General features: G+C 34.9%; 1 protein-coding gene across 5 annotated transcripts in view; it reads right to left on the bottom strand.

Moving 5' to 3' along the window:
- LOC149781681 (tRNA pseudouridine synthase-like 1) overlaps positions 1-13,640 on the bottom strand; it is a 51,808-nt gene extending 38,168 nt beyond the window's left edge. For 3 of the 5 annotated variants that reach the window (XM_089935771.1, XM_089935768.1, XM_089935767.1), the window contains exons 1-3: positions 13,553-13,640; positions 6,593-6,656; positions 230-357 (exon numbers count right to left, since the gene is read on the bottom strand). In XM_089935771.1, the coding sequence (XP_089791897.1) occupies positions 230-357; positions 6,593-6,656; positions 13,553-13,596 (236 nt within the window). In that variant the 5' untranslated portion in view covers positions 13,597-13,640. Of the gene's footprint in view, positions 1-229; positions 358-4,114; positions 4,594-6,592; positions 6,657-13,552 lie in introns of those variants that run through there. The other 2 variants (XM_089935769.1, XM_089935770.1) reach the window with 2 other exon arrangements.
- Between the last annotated feature and the right edge of the window lie 293 nt (positions 13,641-13,933).

The following is a 13,933-nucleotide window of genomic DNA, read 5'->3' as shown; positions in this document are numbered from 1 at the left end:
TGAGAAGACCCCCCCGCCCGAATATGGTTACCTGTTACTGTGTTCAAATGGTTGATATAATTACCTGTTATTGTGTTCAAATGGTTGATATAACTACCTGCCATTATGTTCAAACGGTTGATATAATTACCTGTCATCATGTTCAAATGGTTGATATAAATACCCATTATTGTGTTCAAATGGTTGATATAATTACCTGTTATTGTGTTCAAATGGTTGATATAATTACCTGTTATTGTGTTCAAATGGTTGAGGATCAAAGCTAGCAGTGTTCATCAATGCATGTACACCAGTGTCAGTTCTACTACAGGTTTTCATGACAACTTTATTTGGGAAAAACAGTCGATGAAGAAATGACTGTAAAACAAAGAAATATTAAAATAACTTTTATATTAATGCTGGTATCAAAAGAAAGTATTTATTTTGAAAGACTATGTTACATTTGCAAAATCTATACCATAATTCTGACCAATAATTACCCCCATTATGCTTAAGTCCTCAAGGGGGCTCAATATAAGTTGCACATGTTCATTCCTACATCCTTACATCCAGTAATTCTACAGACCACTCTCTTGATAACTTCATCCTGATAACTAACGAAACCATTTATAACATGTGATCAGGCATGGATACCATGTTTGAAACTAGAAAATACCCATCTCACATTTATCCATATTTGTTGAAGTTTTCACAATCAAAGTTGGTAAATGAAACCTTAATAAGTCGCTTATTTTATTGTCGAAAAAATGGTTAGTACCAGGTAATCTGAATTCTCAGACGTCATACAGTTTTTGTAATTTTCTTTCCAAACAACAGTCTCAGTATACTGTAAATAACAATATTCGATGAAATTTTGATCAATGACTGTCACTTTAATGAATAAATACCAATTAAATAAAAATTTTGTCAAGTAAGATTTGTATTTTAAATTAGTTTTAATGTAATCATTTTGAACCCCAGCCGAGTCATACCAAAGACTTCGAAATATTACTAACAGTTGCCTTGCTAGGGACTCAGCATTAGGAGGTTAGTGTTAGGACTGGTCGGCCTGGTGTCAGAATAATGTGACTGGGTGGGATATCATGCAAGATGTCTGCAGCACGATGCACCAGTGCTATACATCACTATAAACTACCACACTGTAGACATCGTAGCAACATGACTGAAAAATTGTCAAAGCTATGTTAAAAATCCAAATGACACACGCACATACACATATATGGTTCATTATGCTGAGGCAAGTTCTAGAGTTTGTAGTGAACTTAAAATTCCTGAATTGGCACCCTTGAGATTTCCTCAATGATAAGAATTTTACTATTATCTGCAGTGAAATCATGACATCAATAATTTGCTAATAAAATAAAAATTTAGTTTTGACACTGATGGTTGTTTCATGAAATAAATCTCCCTAGTTTTTGAAAAAGACGAATCATGTTTTGTTGTGAATCAACAACTACAAAAAGCAGAGATGTTATACATGACTTTTTGTGTGTATGCATGATGGCTGTTGGGAATCAACAGCAACAAAAAGCAGTGATGTACTACATGATTCTTTTGTGTATACGTGATGGCTGTTGGGAATCAACAACAACAAAAAGCAGTGATGTAATAAAAAAAAAATATGTGTATGCGTGATGGTTGTTGAAACCTGTGCTGTCACTGATCTTGAAAATAAAGGTACTTTATGAAAAGAATCAAAGAACTTAATTAGAAAAAACTCATTACTGACAATTATTCCCAATGTAATTATAAAAAATAAGTATTTATTAGCCATTAAACAGGACCACTATTTCGAACCCCCACCCAATTTTATTGCTGTCCAGCAGGGATAGCCTTCCTTTTCTGATTTATTGAGGTCTCTCAATACCTCATACCCTTGCTTATTATAACATGCAGTGTTTATGGATCGCACTGTGCAAGAGTTATCGATAGAGGTGTAGTACACAGGAACCTTTATATCAGCCTTATGTTATACCATTAATAGGTGGGATCCTGAAAGTTTCCAAATAGTGATGCAAGGACATGTGTGTATGTTTTTGGATTTATAATGTAGCTTTAACAATTTTTCAGTCATATTGCTATGATGTCTGCAGTGTGGCTGTTTACAGTGATGTATATCACTGGGGCATCATCCTGCAGACATGCAGCATTAAGCCCCACACAGTCACCCAATCCTGATACCAGGCCAACCAGTCCTAATGCTAACCTCTTAATGCTGAGCACCTAACTTGGCAACTGTCAATACCATTTTTAAAAGTCTTTGGTAGGACTTCGACAGGGTTTGAACCTGCGACATCTCACATCCATGGCAGATGCTCTAACCACTATGCCAGTCGAGTGCGGTTGGGTTACAGCTTGATATTATATCATCAATAGGAAAGGATAGTTTCCAAATAGTAATTCAAGAACATCTATAATGGGGTGGAGTTCCAATCAACCATGGGATCAATATTGTATGTATACCGCACCCTCAAACAAATGCTCACAAAAGTAAAACAACACAGAATGTGGCATAAGCAAGAGCATGAGTTAATGAGCGACGTCTGAAATATTATGGAATGGATATCAACAGTGTGAAGAAAGATGTGTGAGGGTGTGTTATGTAATACTCAGAACATTTTTGTCACTGTATGTGCATCTCATCTTGTCTGAATACAAGAAGGCATCACATACAAGATTACAATGAAATTTAATTAAAAGATAAAACTAAAAATATTAATACAAATTTCACTTCACAAAACTTTTTTAGCTAGACATAGACCAAGCAGGTTGAAAAATAAATCACTTTCCCAGACTTGAAATCCATATGGCGATATATTTTAACTATTATTTTGACATGCTCAACTCCATTCAGAAAATTAAATGGCTGGTCCCGTATATATGGACTTGTAATAATGAAATGGCTGGTCCCATATACATGTACTTGTAATAATGAAATGGCTGGTCCCCTATACATGTATGTGTAATAATGAAATGGCTGGTCCCATAAACATATACTTTTAATAATGAAATTGCTGGTCCCATATACATGTACTTGTACTAATTAAATGGCTGGTCCTATATACATGTACTTGTACTAATTAAATGGCTGGCCCTATATACATGTACCTGTAATAATGTTTACAACTTAATCCTTGCTTACAGTCTGCAATAGAGGGCTCACAACAATTGTGATTTCCTACAATTTCACAATTAGTGCATGCTCAGGTGTGGAATTTATGTATAATTAGGTCAAAGACCACTGTACAATTAATGCATGCTCAGGTGTGGAATTTATGTATAACTGTGTCAAAGACCATTGCACAATTAATGCATACTCAGGTGTGGAATTTATGTATAATCGGGTCAAAGACCACTGCACAATTAATGCATGCTCAGGTGTGGAATTTATGTATAACTGTTTTCAAAGACCACTGCTCTTGCAATTTCTGACTGCACACATTCCATTATTCCTTCAGATCGATGTACAAGCAGTATATTTCATCCCAATCTGATGATTATTCAGGATCAATGGATTAGCTTTGTTTTCTAAATGGTGCAAAATTTTCAATAATTCTCAAAGCTGAAAACAGAAATGAAATCAGACTGGCAATGGTTTTTATATTTCAACTCAATCAGTAAAGACAGCAGATATAATTTTCATGTTATGGTACTGTGATTGTGTCACAATTGTAGGAAAAACAACTCTATATTATTTATATGAACAAGCAGTATCAACCCTCTAAATGGAATGTATTACTGTACTTGAGGCTTTTATGGTTCTCTAATCCCCTAGCTTAGCTTTATTTTCAAGAATCCCCTTGGTACCCCAATATATATTAATCCAGTGATGCATTACCAAGTCAGCTTGAGAATGGACATCTTGATATTCATGTAAGACAAATGAGAATAAATTACAAGCAACCAATGAAACACAAAGAACAGAAAGAGTTGTTTTTCCAGTCATAGGTCTTGTGCTTCACTATGTACACCAAGCTTTTATTACAACTGAAAAGATGATCTTAATAAGGTGGAGAGTCTGACAAATGGAGCCCCATGCAGAGGACAATATATTAATAATTCACGAGTACCCTTCTTTCAGGCAAATTTGGGGACACTTTTATTTTGTACAAACCTAATCGGCAACTCCAACAAAACGTGTGATCAGAAAAATTCTAGATTTTGAGGGGCCTGAAGCAGCAGGCTTTTTGTTTTGTTGAGCTCTGATTTTCCTTTCATCATCATCATCTTCATCAGTCTCATGACCTAGTGCTGAAAATCTGACCATTTCCCTCCACTTGTCTCGATCATGTGCCAATGCCTGTGTCTCTGTAAAACTTTTCCTGGTCCATTCTGTGATGTTGTCAGTCCACTTTTTTCTCTGTCTATCTCTCCTTCTGCCACCCTGGACGCTGCCCTGCAGGACTGTTGTGGATAGACTGTTGGCTCTAGTGACATGGCCATACCATTTCAGCTTTCTCTTTTTGATGGTGGTGAGGAGGTTCTCATATTGGCCTACTTTCCTTTCATAGATACAAGGAAATGGAGATTCACTGTGAAGAGTACTGCATTATGCAATGAAGGTATCAATACAATGGTTGATGACCAAACTCCATGTCATCAGTGTATATCCAATATAGGCCACTTTCAATCTTTATCATGTATGACCCAGGGACTAAGTACATGTTGCTTCTGGATGGACCTAAGGATTAAATAATTAATGTCAGTTGAATATGTGTTTGCTAGGTTATTATTGGATGGGAATCTCAACAGTTTTCAAATTATGACCCCATGGTTAATTCCCTAGAGATGTGCATTAACTCACAGGCTTATCTCATCTGCATATTAGGAATTTATATATTTATATTTCATGTCTGAAAAATCCTGTCCACAGTTGTTGATTCCATACATATAGTCATTTTAATATACTGTGGCATTAATTATTGTTGTTGCTGTCGTTGCTGTGTGGTTTAATGCCATTTTTCAGCACACGATAGGCTATGCATGGCGGCCAGTATTAATGGTGGAGGAAGAACCTGGGAAAACCCCAGGAAGAACCACCGACCCACGAGAAGCTACTGGCAAGCTTTCTCACTTACCCACATTGGCCAAATCCTAGACTCGAACCCACACAGCCAGAGGTGAAATGGCAATGATCTGTAATGGACAGCGCTGTGTGTGTGTGTGTTTGTGTGTGCCCATTGCCTGTCACAGTGGAAAGAACATCCTTTAATACATTAACATACAACAGTACTTCAAGTTTCTTATGGACTTTAGAAGTTGCAGCAGTACCGTTACAATCAGGAGTTAATCTTGACACTCTCTCAGAAAGAGTGATGCATTTTACTTGTACAAATAAACTAGCGGCTAAGTGATACTCAAAGCCAAATGAATTGTCTGTTTCTATATACAAGTCAAGACACAGAAATACACAACATGGTGCCAAGAATTTGTGACACTGTCCATAAGGGTATTGGCAGGTGTTCTTTTGAGTGTTCCTGACAGCAGATAGGCCTAATGACAGCTTCTACTAAAAGTACTGGCATGTAATTATGTCATAAAAGTAACATATTTAAAACTGCGATAAATTATTTAACATGCTCTATGTGAATCAAATTTAGAACTCATCATTTGTCTGACTTATTCACATTTACAAAAACTGCTTTGTTTCAGACAAGCCCTGTAATTAGTTTCAGTAAGCAGTTGTAGGACTGAAATTACACTTGCCCATTATGTCAGGTTAAGGAAATGTTCAAATTAAACTTGTCAGGTTATGGGATGTGATTAAACCTGTCAGGTTTTGGTTTGTTCCCAAATCTACTTTCAAAGAATATATGAATAAGGTTCTGAGTTAACAAATTAACAACTTTTTGTTAGAAAATTAAATATACTGTGTATACTTTCATAAAAATCAGGTTCATATGCGAACAACACAGAACCTGATCAACCACTGCATAATGCAATGCACCAGCAAATCATCTGGGTCATTGTAAAGACCCAAATCTGCCAGTGCCTTATCCAATGGCAAAAATGGATCGATATAGTTTGCAATTTGATCTGACTTACTGTATATTATATTATATATATATGTCATAATTTCCCTTCCACAACTCCTTATAAAAAAAAAATGGTATGCCTGTCGCAGAAAGACATGGTCAGCAATTTTTCTATTTTGAAGCGTCATTCACAGAAAGTAATGTTAACTTGCGATAAGCTTTAATCCCAGATGACATTAAGGTTTAACTGCCCAATGTGGCTAGGGCAAACTATGTCACCCTTGTCCATTTCTACATATCTTCATCAATCTGTCATTACATTTTAAGTTCTGCTTTTAACAGACCAAGACATGGCAAATTTAATGCAGTGAAAATTGTCTGATTTTGAATAGTAGTTCTTTTTCCAACATAAACATTAAGTTTCACTTTCCCAACAATAACATTTTGTTGCCTGGGTCAACTGGGCAAGGGAATTGCCATCTACTGTATTTAGGTGAGGTTTTAGGCATTGTGGTGAAATATCTTTATTCCATAAATTTAAAATGGTAGTAGTTTTTAATCCTGAAATGATGAAATGGTAAGTCATGGCCAATTATCAAATCTTGTTAAAAACATACCTCTAGCACACCTTGTATTGTCTGAACATTTTTCACCTGGGCACCTTTCTGAATCTGAAGGCCACTGCAAGGAAACAAACTCAACTAAAATCAAATTAAAAAAAATCTGACAATAACTGAGGGACCCCAAAGCTGAAGTCAAGCATGACCCTTCCTCTTATGTGTACATCTTACTTCTGACCTCTCCAAGGGACCCCAAAGTTGTAGCCAAGTATGACCCCACCCACCTCTTGCAGAGATGCTTAGCCTCAGAGCAACATACTTTTGCAACAAAGGTTCATGAACTTTAACTAACAAACAGATGAAATAGGTTGTCACATGGAGATTATTACTCATAAATGCAATAATAATCAAGTGAATATATTTAGTTTTAAGTAGAAAATACCAGTAAGATTTAATTTTGGGTTTCCCTCCTCCAAACATTCCTTAACTTTATGGTACAAATAAAATGAAAATTTAAGTAAAGTTTTGACAATATTCACTTTCTTCATGTCTTCAAGATTCATTTTCCCTGTCACAAATAAAGAACGTCTATAAACAAAAATGTATTGTTCGTTTGTTAGGAACTTTAACATCATAAGAAATTCAATAAATATTTGAACAAACTGTACAGCTATTTCTTAATAAAACATTAAACAAATACAAATATGCTACCTCATTGTTATTTTGTAGATTTTCCAAAGCAATATATCAATACAGTAAGTTAAATAAAGTTTCATTACTCCTCATGGAAATATATCATTTTTGATGTGATACAGGGCTTTACAAATCCACTTGACTGATGCCTTGGAGAAGCAAATTTGTGCATGTGCCTGATGGCAAGTGCATTAAAAAGCCCCAATTTAATTTGCAACACAGACAAACAACATTTCTTCCAGCAGTGTCATCTTTTGGATTTGCGTGTTATATTTAAACCATGTTAGAACAGTACAGATCCTTGGTGAACTTTTACTATAATCTAATATGGTAAAGAAACATGGCTTTTCTAAATTGAAGATAGATATCTTCACTGATTAATAATATCATTATATATTGGAAACTGGATTAAAAATGGATGTTTAATTAAGGTACAAATTAGTCAGCCAGTTAGTAATGGTGTGTGCTACGAGTCAGATTTCTTCTAAATGGTGACCAGAATGTCAAATCAGTAATCTGTCAGTTTTGTTTAATATAGCAGGTGACTCGATCTCAACTGTTTCATTGTCCACTGCCACCATTTGGGAGGTCTGTCGTAAGAATTAAATATACTAATCTTTATGTTACATTAGATAATTTTAATAATAAGGAAATTAGTGACTTTTTACAAACTGGCAAATAAAAATGTAAAATGAACACACATTGTCATTTTAGAAACTGAAATCGCATGCACTATACACCTCAATGCATCACAGACACAAGTAAAATAAATGCACTTTAGATTACAGAGAGAAAGAGAGAGAGAGAGAGAGATAGGGTCTGTGTTCCATTCATCATGCTTTATGTTCTGCAAATTATGTTCTGTGAGCTTGCCATAGTACATATACAAACACCTTTATTTAGTATTTATATGTACTGCATTCTTCTGATTAGCCACAGTTTATTTCATCTATCATATATCATTTCCATCTCATAACTGATGTCAAGGCCAGTGTCACATTTTCTTGTACAGATGTGATAATGTTCTGATAAATAAGTTACAAATATTTATAATTTAACCTATGAGTTACATTTTAATGGTAATATTTTGTATCCGTCCATGATTTGCCGACATCAAGTCAGCCAGTTTGTGATCTTACCAACTCTAAACAATCTGCTTGTGAAAGTGTAATGAGTATGGGTGAAATGATGGACATGTGCCATGTATCGATATGATTCACAATACACTGCCTGCAATATGATTCATATCAACACACTTGATGGTCTTTCCATCTTTGAAAGGTAGGTGGTGCCTCTTTATGTATATTGACATAAATGTTGGATGACAAGAAAACAAAAATACTTTCAAACAGACTACCTGTTGGTTTTCACTGAGTCTTATTCATCGTTTTAGGCCATTTAATGGTGGCTCCATTTAACTCATTTTAGCCACCAGGTCCTTTGTTTTCACTGTATGAATGCTTTGAAAACATCCTAGTACCAATTTCATGTCCAAGTTAAACCAGGAAGACATAATGATGTTATCTTCAAAACAGAACAAATAAAGCAGTTTACTCATGCAAAGAAAATCTCACCTAGAACAAATCTGGGCATAAGAATGAGGATGAATACCAACAACATGTATCACATTGTACTTCCTGTAGATGCAAAAGACTAATGTGGACAAAGGTACTTGTATTTGTTTGTGAAGAAGGAAAACTAATGACAACACCTAGTCCTATTCTATATTTTTTACAAATTATTTTACACAAGGTGATAAACTTCAACTTGAAATCTGCCTCCTTGCTGATTCTATGGTAATTTTATTTATTCCAGCAGCACCTTCATTTGCTGGTTAAATATCTCTCCATAACGAGAGAAATTCCAAATGTGTACAATTTAATGAGAGATGCTGCCAGGATTTTATCTTAAGGGGGACTTCACCCCTTGTACCTAAAGAATGGGAGAGTAGAAAAAAAGGAGGAGGAAACAATGTTCAATATTTACCTAACACTTCAATATTTCACCTTTTTAGAGCTCTAATGAAATCAGAATCTTTAAAAGATGTCACTTCTAGTTATATACTGTATATACTCGCGTATAAGCCGAAAAATTTAGGAAAAAAATAAGGCCTGGAAGAAGGGGGGTTGGCTTATCTGCGGTCCAAGTCTGAAATTTTTAAGGCTTTTTTCCCTCGATTTCCAGTATTTATTGTTTATGTCGATCGCCGAAGATGAGATCACATACCTAATGATGCCACATGGCTCATAAGATTTGTGTTGTTGTGAAGTGAAACAAATATTTTTTTTTCTAACTTAAGTGGTAGGATAACGAATGAAAAACATGTTTTAACGTACTTGACATCTATTTGACAGATGTCCATCCACCAGAAAATGCAGCCATACATGTTATTTGAGCCACGGTGGTACGTGTATTTTCCAAAAGAACCGCCATATTAGTAATCTCCAGTCAAGTATTTAACCCTCAGCTAATCAGTAATCATTAAACTCTACAGTATTGTACAAATGCATGCTAGCTTATTTCAGTGTAAATATGAAAAGAATCTACATAAAAAAATAAAAGAATTACGATAATGAAGGTATATACGACGAACATTTTGATTGAGAGTAGAAATACATGTACAATAGTCTTAAAGGAACAACAGCGAGAGGCTATATAGGGGTTTGTTGCACGCACGCTTAGGAAAGGTAAATAACAGGGCAATATACGAGTCAGCATGAATAATTGTAAAACAATTTGTGAGATTTCTTTGACAGGTGTTTTAGAAGTAATCGGCAGCCACAGTTTATATACTACTGTTGTTTGGTTGTTTGTAAAGCAAAGTGGTTTGTTAGCGGTAGACTGTTGTACAATAGCTACCATATGCTTAATTTGTGGTAAATGGCTCGGGATTAATAGGTTTGTTTTGTTGCACAATGCCAATGACTTTACTAATACATGCCAACTCTCAGATGTATTGTTTAATGAGATATGGTAGTGGACATGGTTTCTGCTCAAAGTTATAAACTGTCACAATACTTGAATAATGTCCACACTGAAACCAATCATATTTTGATCAACTGAATCACACTACCGGTGGTTAAAAAAAACCACACAAATAAACAACAATGATAAATAATTATCAAATACAAACTGATAACCAACCACACATGGAAATAATTACAGGATAAGGTATATAAATAGTATACTACCACTATAAGAAATTATTTCAGTTTAATCTCTAGAAGTTTATATTCAATTAAATCAGATAAAATGAATAGTGTTGGAAGTAAAAGAAAGCGTTCTGCTTATGATGCAGCATTCAAACTTAAAGTTATCGAATATGCAGAAGTAAATAACAACTGTGCTGAGCACGCAATTGTTTTGTGAACGAGAAGCAAGTACGGGAATGGCGGAAAAGCAAAATCATTCAGAAAGTGCTGTATCAGCAATGCCATGGATGGAACAGAGGATGATGCTATATTTCAATCCGACAATGATGAGGAGAGCGAGAAGGAGAACAACATACTATCGGATGACCATGATGACAATGATGACGTATATGATGAAAGCACGCCCGTAACAGAAGCCGAGTTTTGTGAACTGTTTGGCGAGTCTGATACAGAGCCAGATTTTGAAGGATTCTAAAAGTGATAGAACTTTTATAATTCATGATTTTAGAATGAGGATTAATTAAATTTCCATTAAGACATAACACTTTAGAATTGTTTTTATTTCAACATATAAATTAGCTTTCTTACTTTCATTTTATTTAATAATGTGATTTGCGTAAATAAACGTATTCAGAACTCACTTTGTGCATCTTGTGATGTACTGGTAGTTTAGAAATTATGGGTCAGCTTATACACGGGTCATGCACTTTATAAGTTTTACCAATTCAGTTTGGGGGGGGGTCGGCTTATATGTGAACAGGCTTATATGCGAGTATATACGGTAGGTATTAATCTGTTAATTATTTCTGAGCATACTCTATTAATTATCTGTGTATGAATATTTTTCTGTGCTTCCTTCTGAACAGACATATACATAGCTAGCACTGTCAGCTTGAAGATGTTGTGAAACTGATCTTTGCAGCTGTTATTTAGATTTTTGCAGACCTCACAGAATTTGAATACATCTACTCCAAAACAGGATTTTTCACTAACACAAACTTACTTCTTGAATGAGTAGTTTACTGACTACTATGCCAGATTTCTTATCTGTCCCATTATGCTGTTTTAGGGTTTTTAGTCCATCAATTCAGTAGCCTGCTTGTGCAGACAGAGGTATTCAAATAAATATCTTTATTTCTTAATTTCATTTTTTCATTCTTATTTATTCAGTTTATTTTAACTGTGATATGGAAATATGGTCTTGTAGCATATGATTCACTGGGCTAAACTGACTGATAAAAAAATGAAAATTGCATTCTACTTTTAAATTATCTGTATCTTAATTAGGCTCAGTATTCTGCCCTTTCTACATTTAATTTTGAAATACCGCTGAAAGGGAGACTGACCATCAAGCCCTCTATTTTCATCCATCCAATATGCATGTCTGACTCATATTTAACATCATTTTGGGGCTCAAAATCACTCACTGGTATCTCCATTAACAATATCTCAGCTCCAATAATCCAATATACTTCAAAACTTTAAAAATTATTGTCATCATATCTATCACTAGCCAGCATCTGGCGAATGGAAACATAATGAATCATGCCAGGAATCAGACATTTTGAGTTTTCTAAGTGGCCTGTATTTTATACACGCATTTGTAAAACTTCCTTTACAGAGGGTTCAGACTACGCCATAAATCTTATTCCTAGAGCACAATGTGCCAATCGAATTCAGTTTAACAACCATTTTTGTCATGCCTGAAGACTCCAGGTGTGTAAACTGTTTCCTACCAAAAAAAAAACATGTTGCAACAAGAACGGTTAGATAAAAATTGTATACTTCGCCAAGCATATTTTCATATGCGGAATTTTCAACTAATTTGCGGGAGTTCTCGTGCATCACTGTTCTCCAAGTGTGAAAATTCATACATATTTTGCACAATTCATGCGATCACACACCCTGACTGCATCTCTTTTAAAGTACTTTATATATCAATGACTTTAAAGCGATGTTTCTCTGTTGCTTTGCTAGTACTTCCTGTCTGTCAAGCAGGGAATAAGCTACACTGATTGATGATTGCTAATTATCATTTAACCTTGACCAGAACAAGCAGGAACCACCAATAAGATTTGAACGTACATAACATGTTTCACATGTTTTCACCATGTGACATACCAGAAGTTTAGCTTTCAAATCTATAGTCTGATAATACAAACCAGTTTGTTTGAACACCGCCCCCCACATTTAGATAATAAAACCTTTAATGTGATAAAAAGTGCAAGGAGCTTAGTCAATTCATTCACTGATTTATAGTTTCTAACCTGACTGTGAGTAGAGTGGCCCTAATACCATCATCTTATGCGCGTTTCATGCTTAACGGAAGTTTTCAGTGTAATAAACGGACATGCTCTGATCCATTTCCAGTTTCTGGACAAGTCCATTTTCAGCAAAAGGGTGTATTACGACTACATATGTACATACATAAGTCGTCTGCTTGCAATATTTACAATGTCGAATCAAGCAAAGGAAAATGACAACTACGCTTTTCATGTGGATTTAACAAGCAGTTTAATTTCTATGTCCATGTATGAAGAGGGATATAATTCATAACTCTCAACGTCATGTAATTTATGCAATTATTTAGCATTTGCATAACAGAATGAACTATGTCATTATGTTGTCTGATGGAAATAAACTAGCCAATAGTGTAGGCAATATGGCGCCGTGTTAGTATGGAAAGTCCGTTAAGCATGAAATGATACAGAGGATGCCATCATTAGTGCCATTCTGGTCACAGTCAGGTTAGAAATTATAAATCAATGATTCAATTGACTTAGTTCTGTGCACTTTTTATTACATTAAACGTTCTCGATTTTGAAATCGGTAGGGGGGTACAAACAAACGGGGATGTAGAGTCAAACTATACCAAAGTAGACAGAATTAGGTAAATATTTATAAATTGATTGACAAGATTTCGTGTTGTGAATATTGTAATATCCTTTATGCTTCTTCTTTTTAGAATGGTGTGTGTGTGTGTTTACACATACTCAGGGTAGTAAGCAAATAATATAATACATAACTGTCAAAGTTAAGAAATCAACTTGTCGAAATATGGAAGCAAGCAGCCTAAACTTTCGACATACTGCATTACTCTTCAAATCTGATTATGCTAATGTAAATGTAAAAACATCACTCCATATAATAACACAGCATTATTTATAAAGACCTGTATCTCGTGCCAACATAGGAGAAAAAGAGAACATAACGCATAGTTGTCTGCTCTATCACTTCAACCGGAAATAAGGACCGCACACTAAAACCTGCTTGGAGACTACAGTACATAGCAATAGCAAAATCGGTCCACGGACGTTCAACGAAATCGGTACATTGTTAGGTTTGTCCACATTTTATATCAGCGAAACAATCAATTAATTTATAAAATAAATGCAAATTGTTATAAATATGATTGGTCAAAGGATAATTTTTAATTAAGTTTTAAAGTAGTTTTTCTACATTTTCCTTCCCTCCCTTCCTCATTGAACAAAAGATCAATTAACTGTGATTATGTTTTTCTTGTTGGGTTTAACGCCATTTTTCAGCACACGAT

This window comes from Sinohyriopsis cumingii, chromosome 15 (genome assembly GCF_028554795.1).
Source record: "Sinohyriopsis cumingii isolate HCF-2022 chromosome 15, ASM2855479v2, whole genome shotgun sequence".
Lineage (NCBI taxonomy): Eukaryota > Metazoa > Mollusca > Bivalvia > Unionida > Unionidae > Sinohyriopsis > Sinohyriopsis cumingii.
Note: the sequence above shows the minus strand (reverse complement) of the source record. Positions and strands in the feature narration are given on the sequence as shown.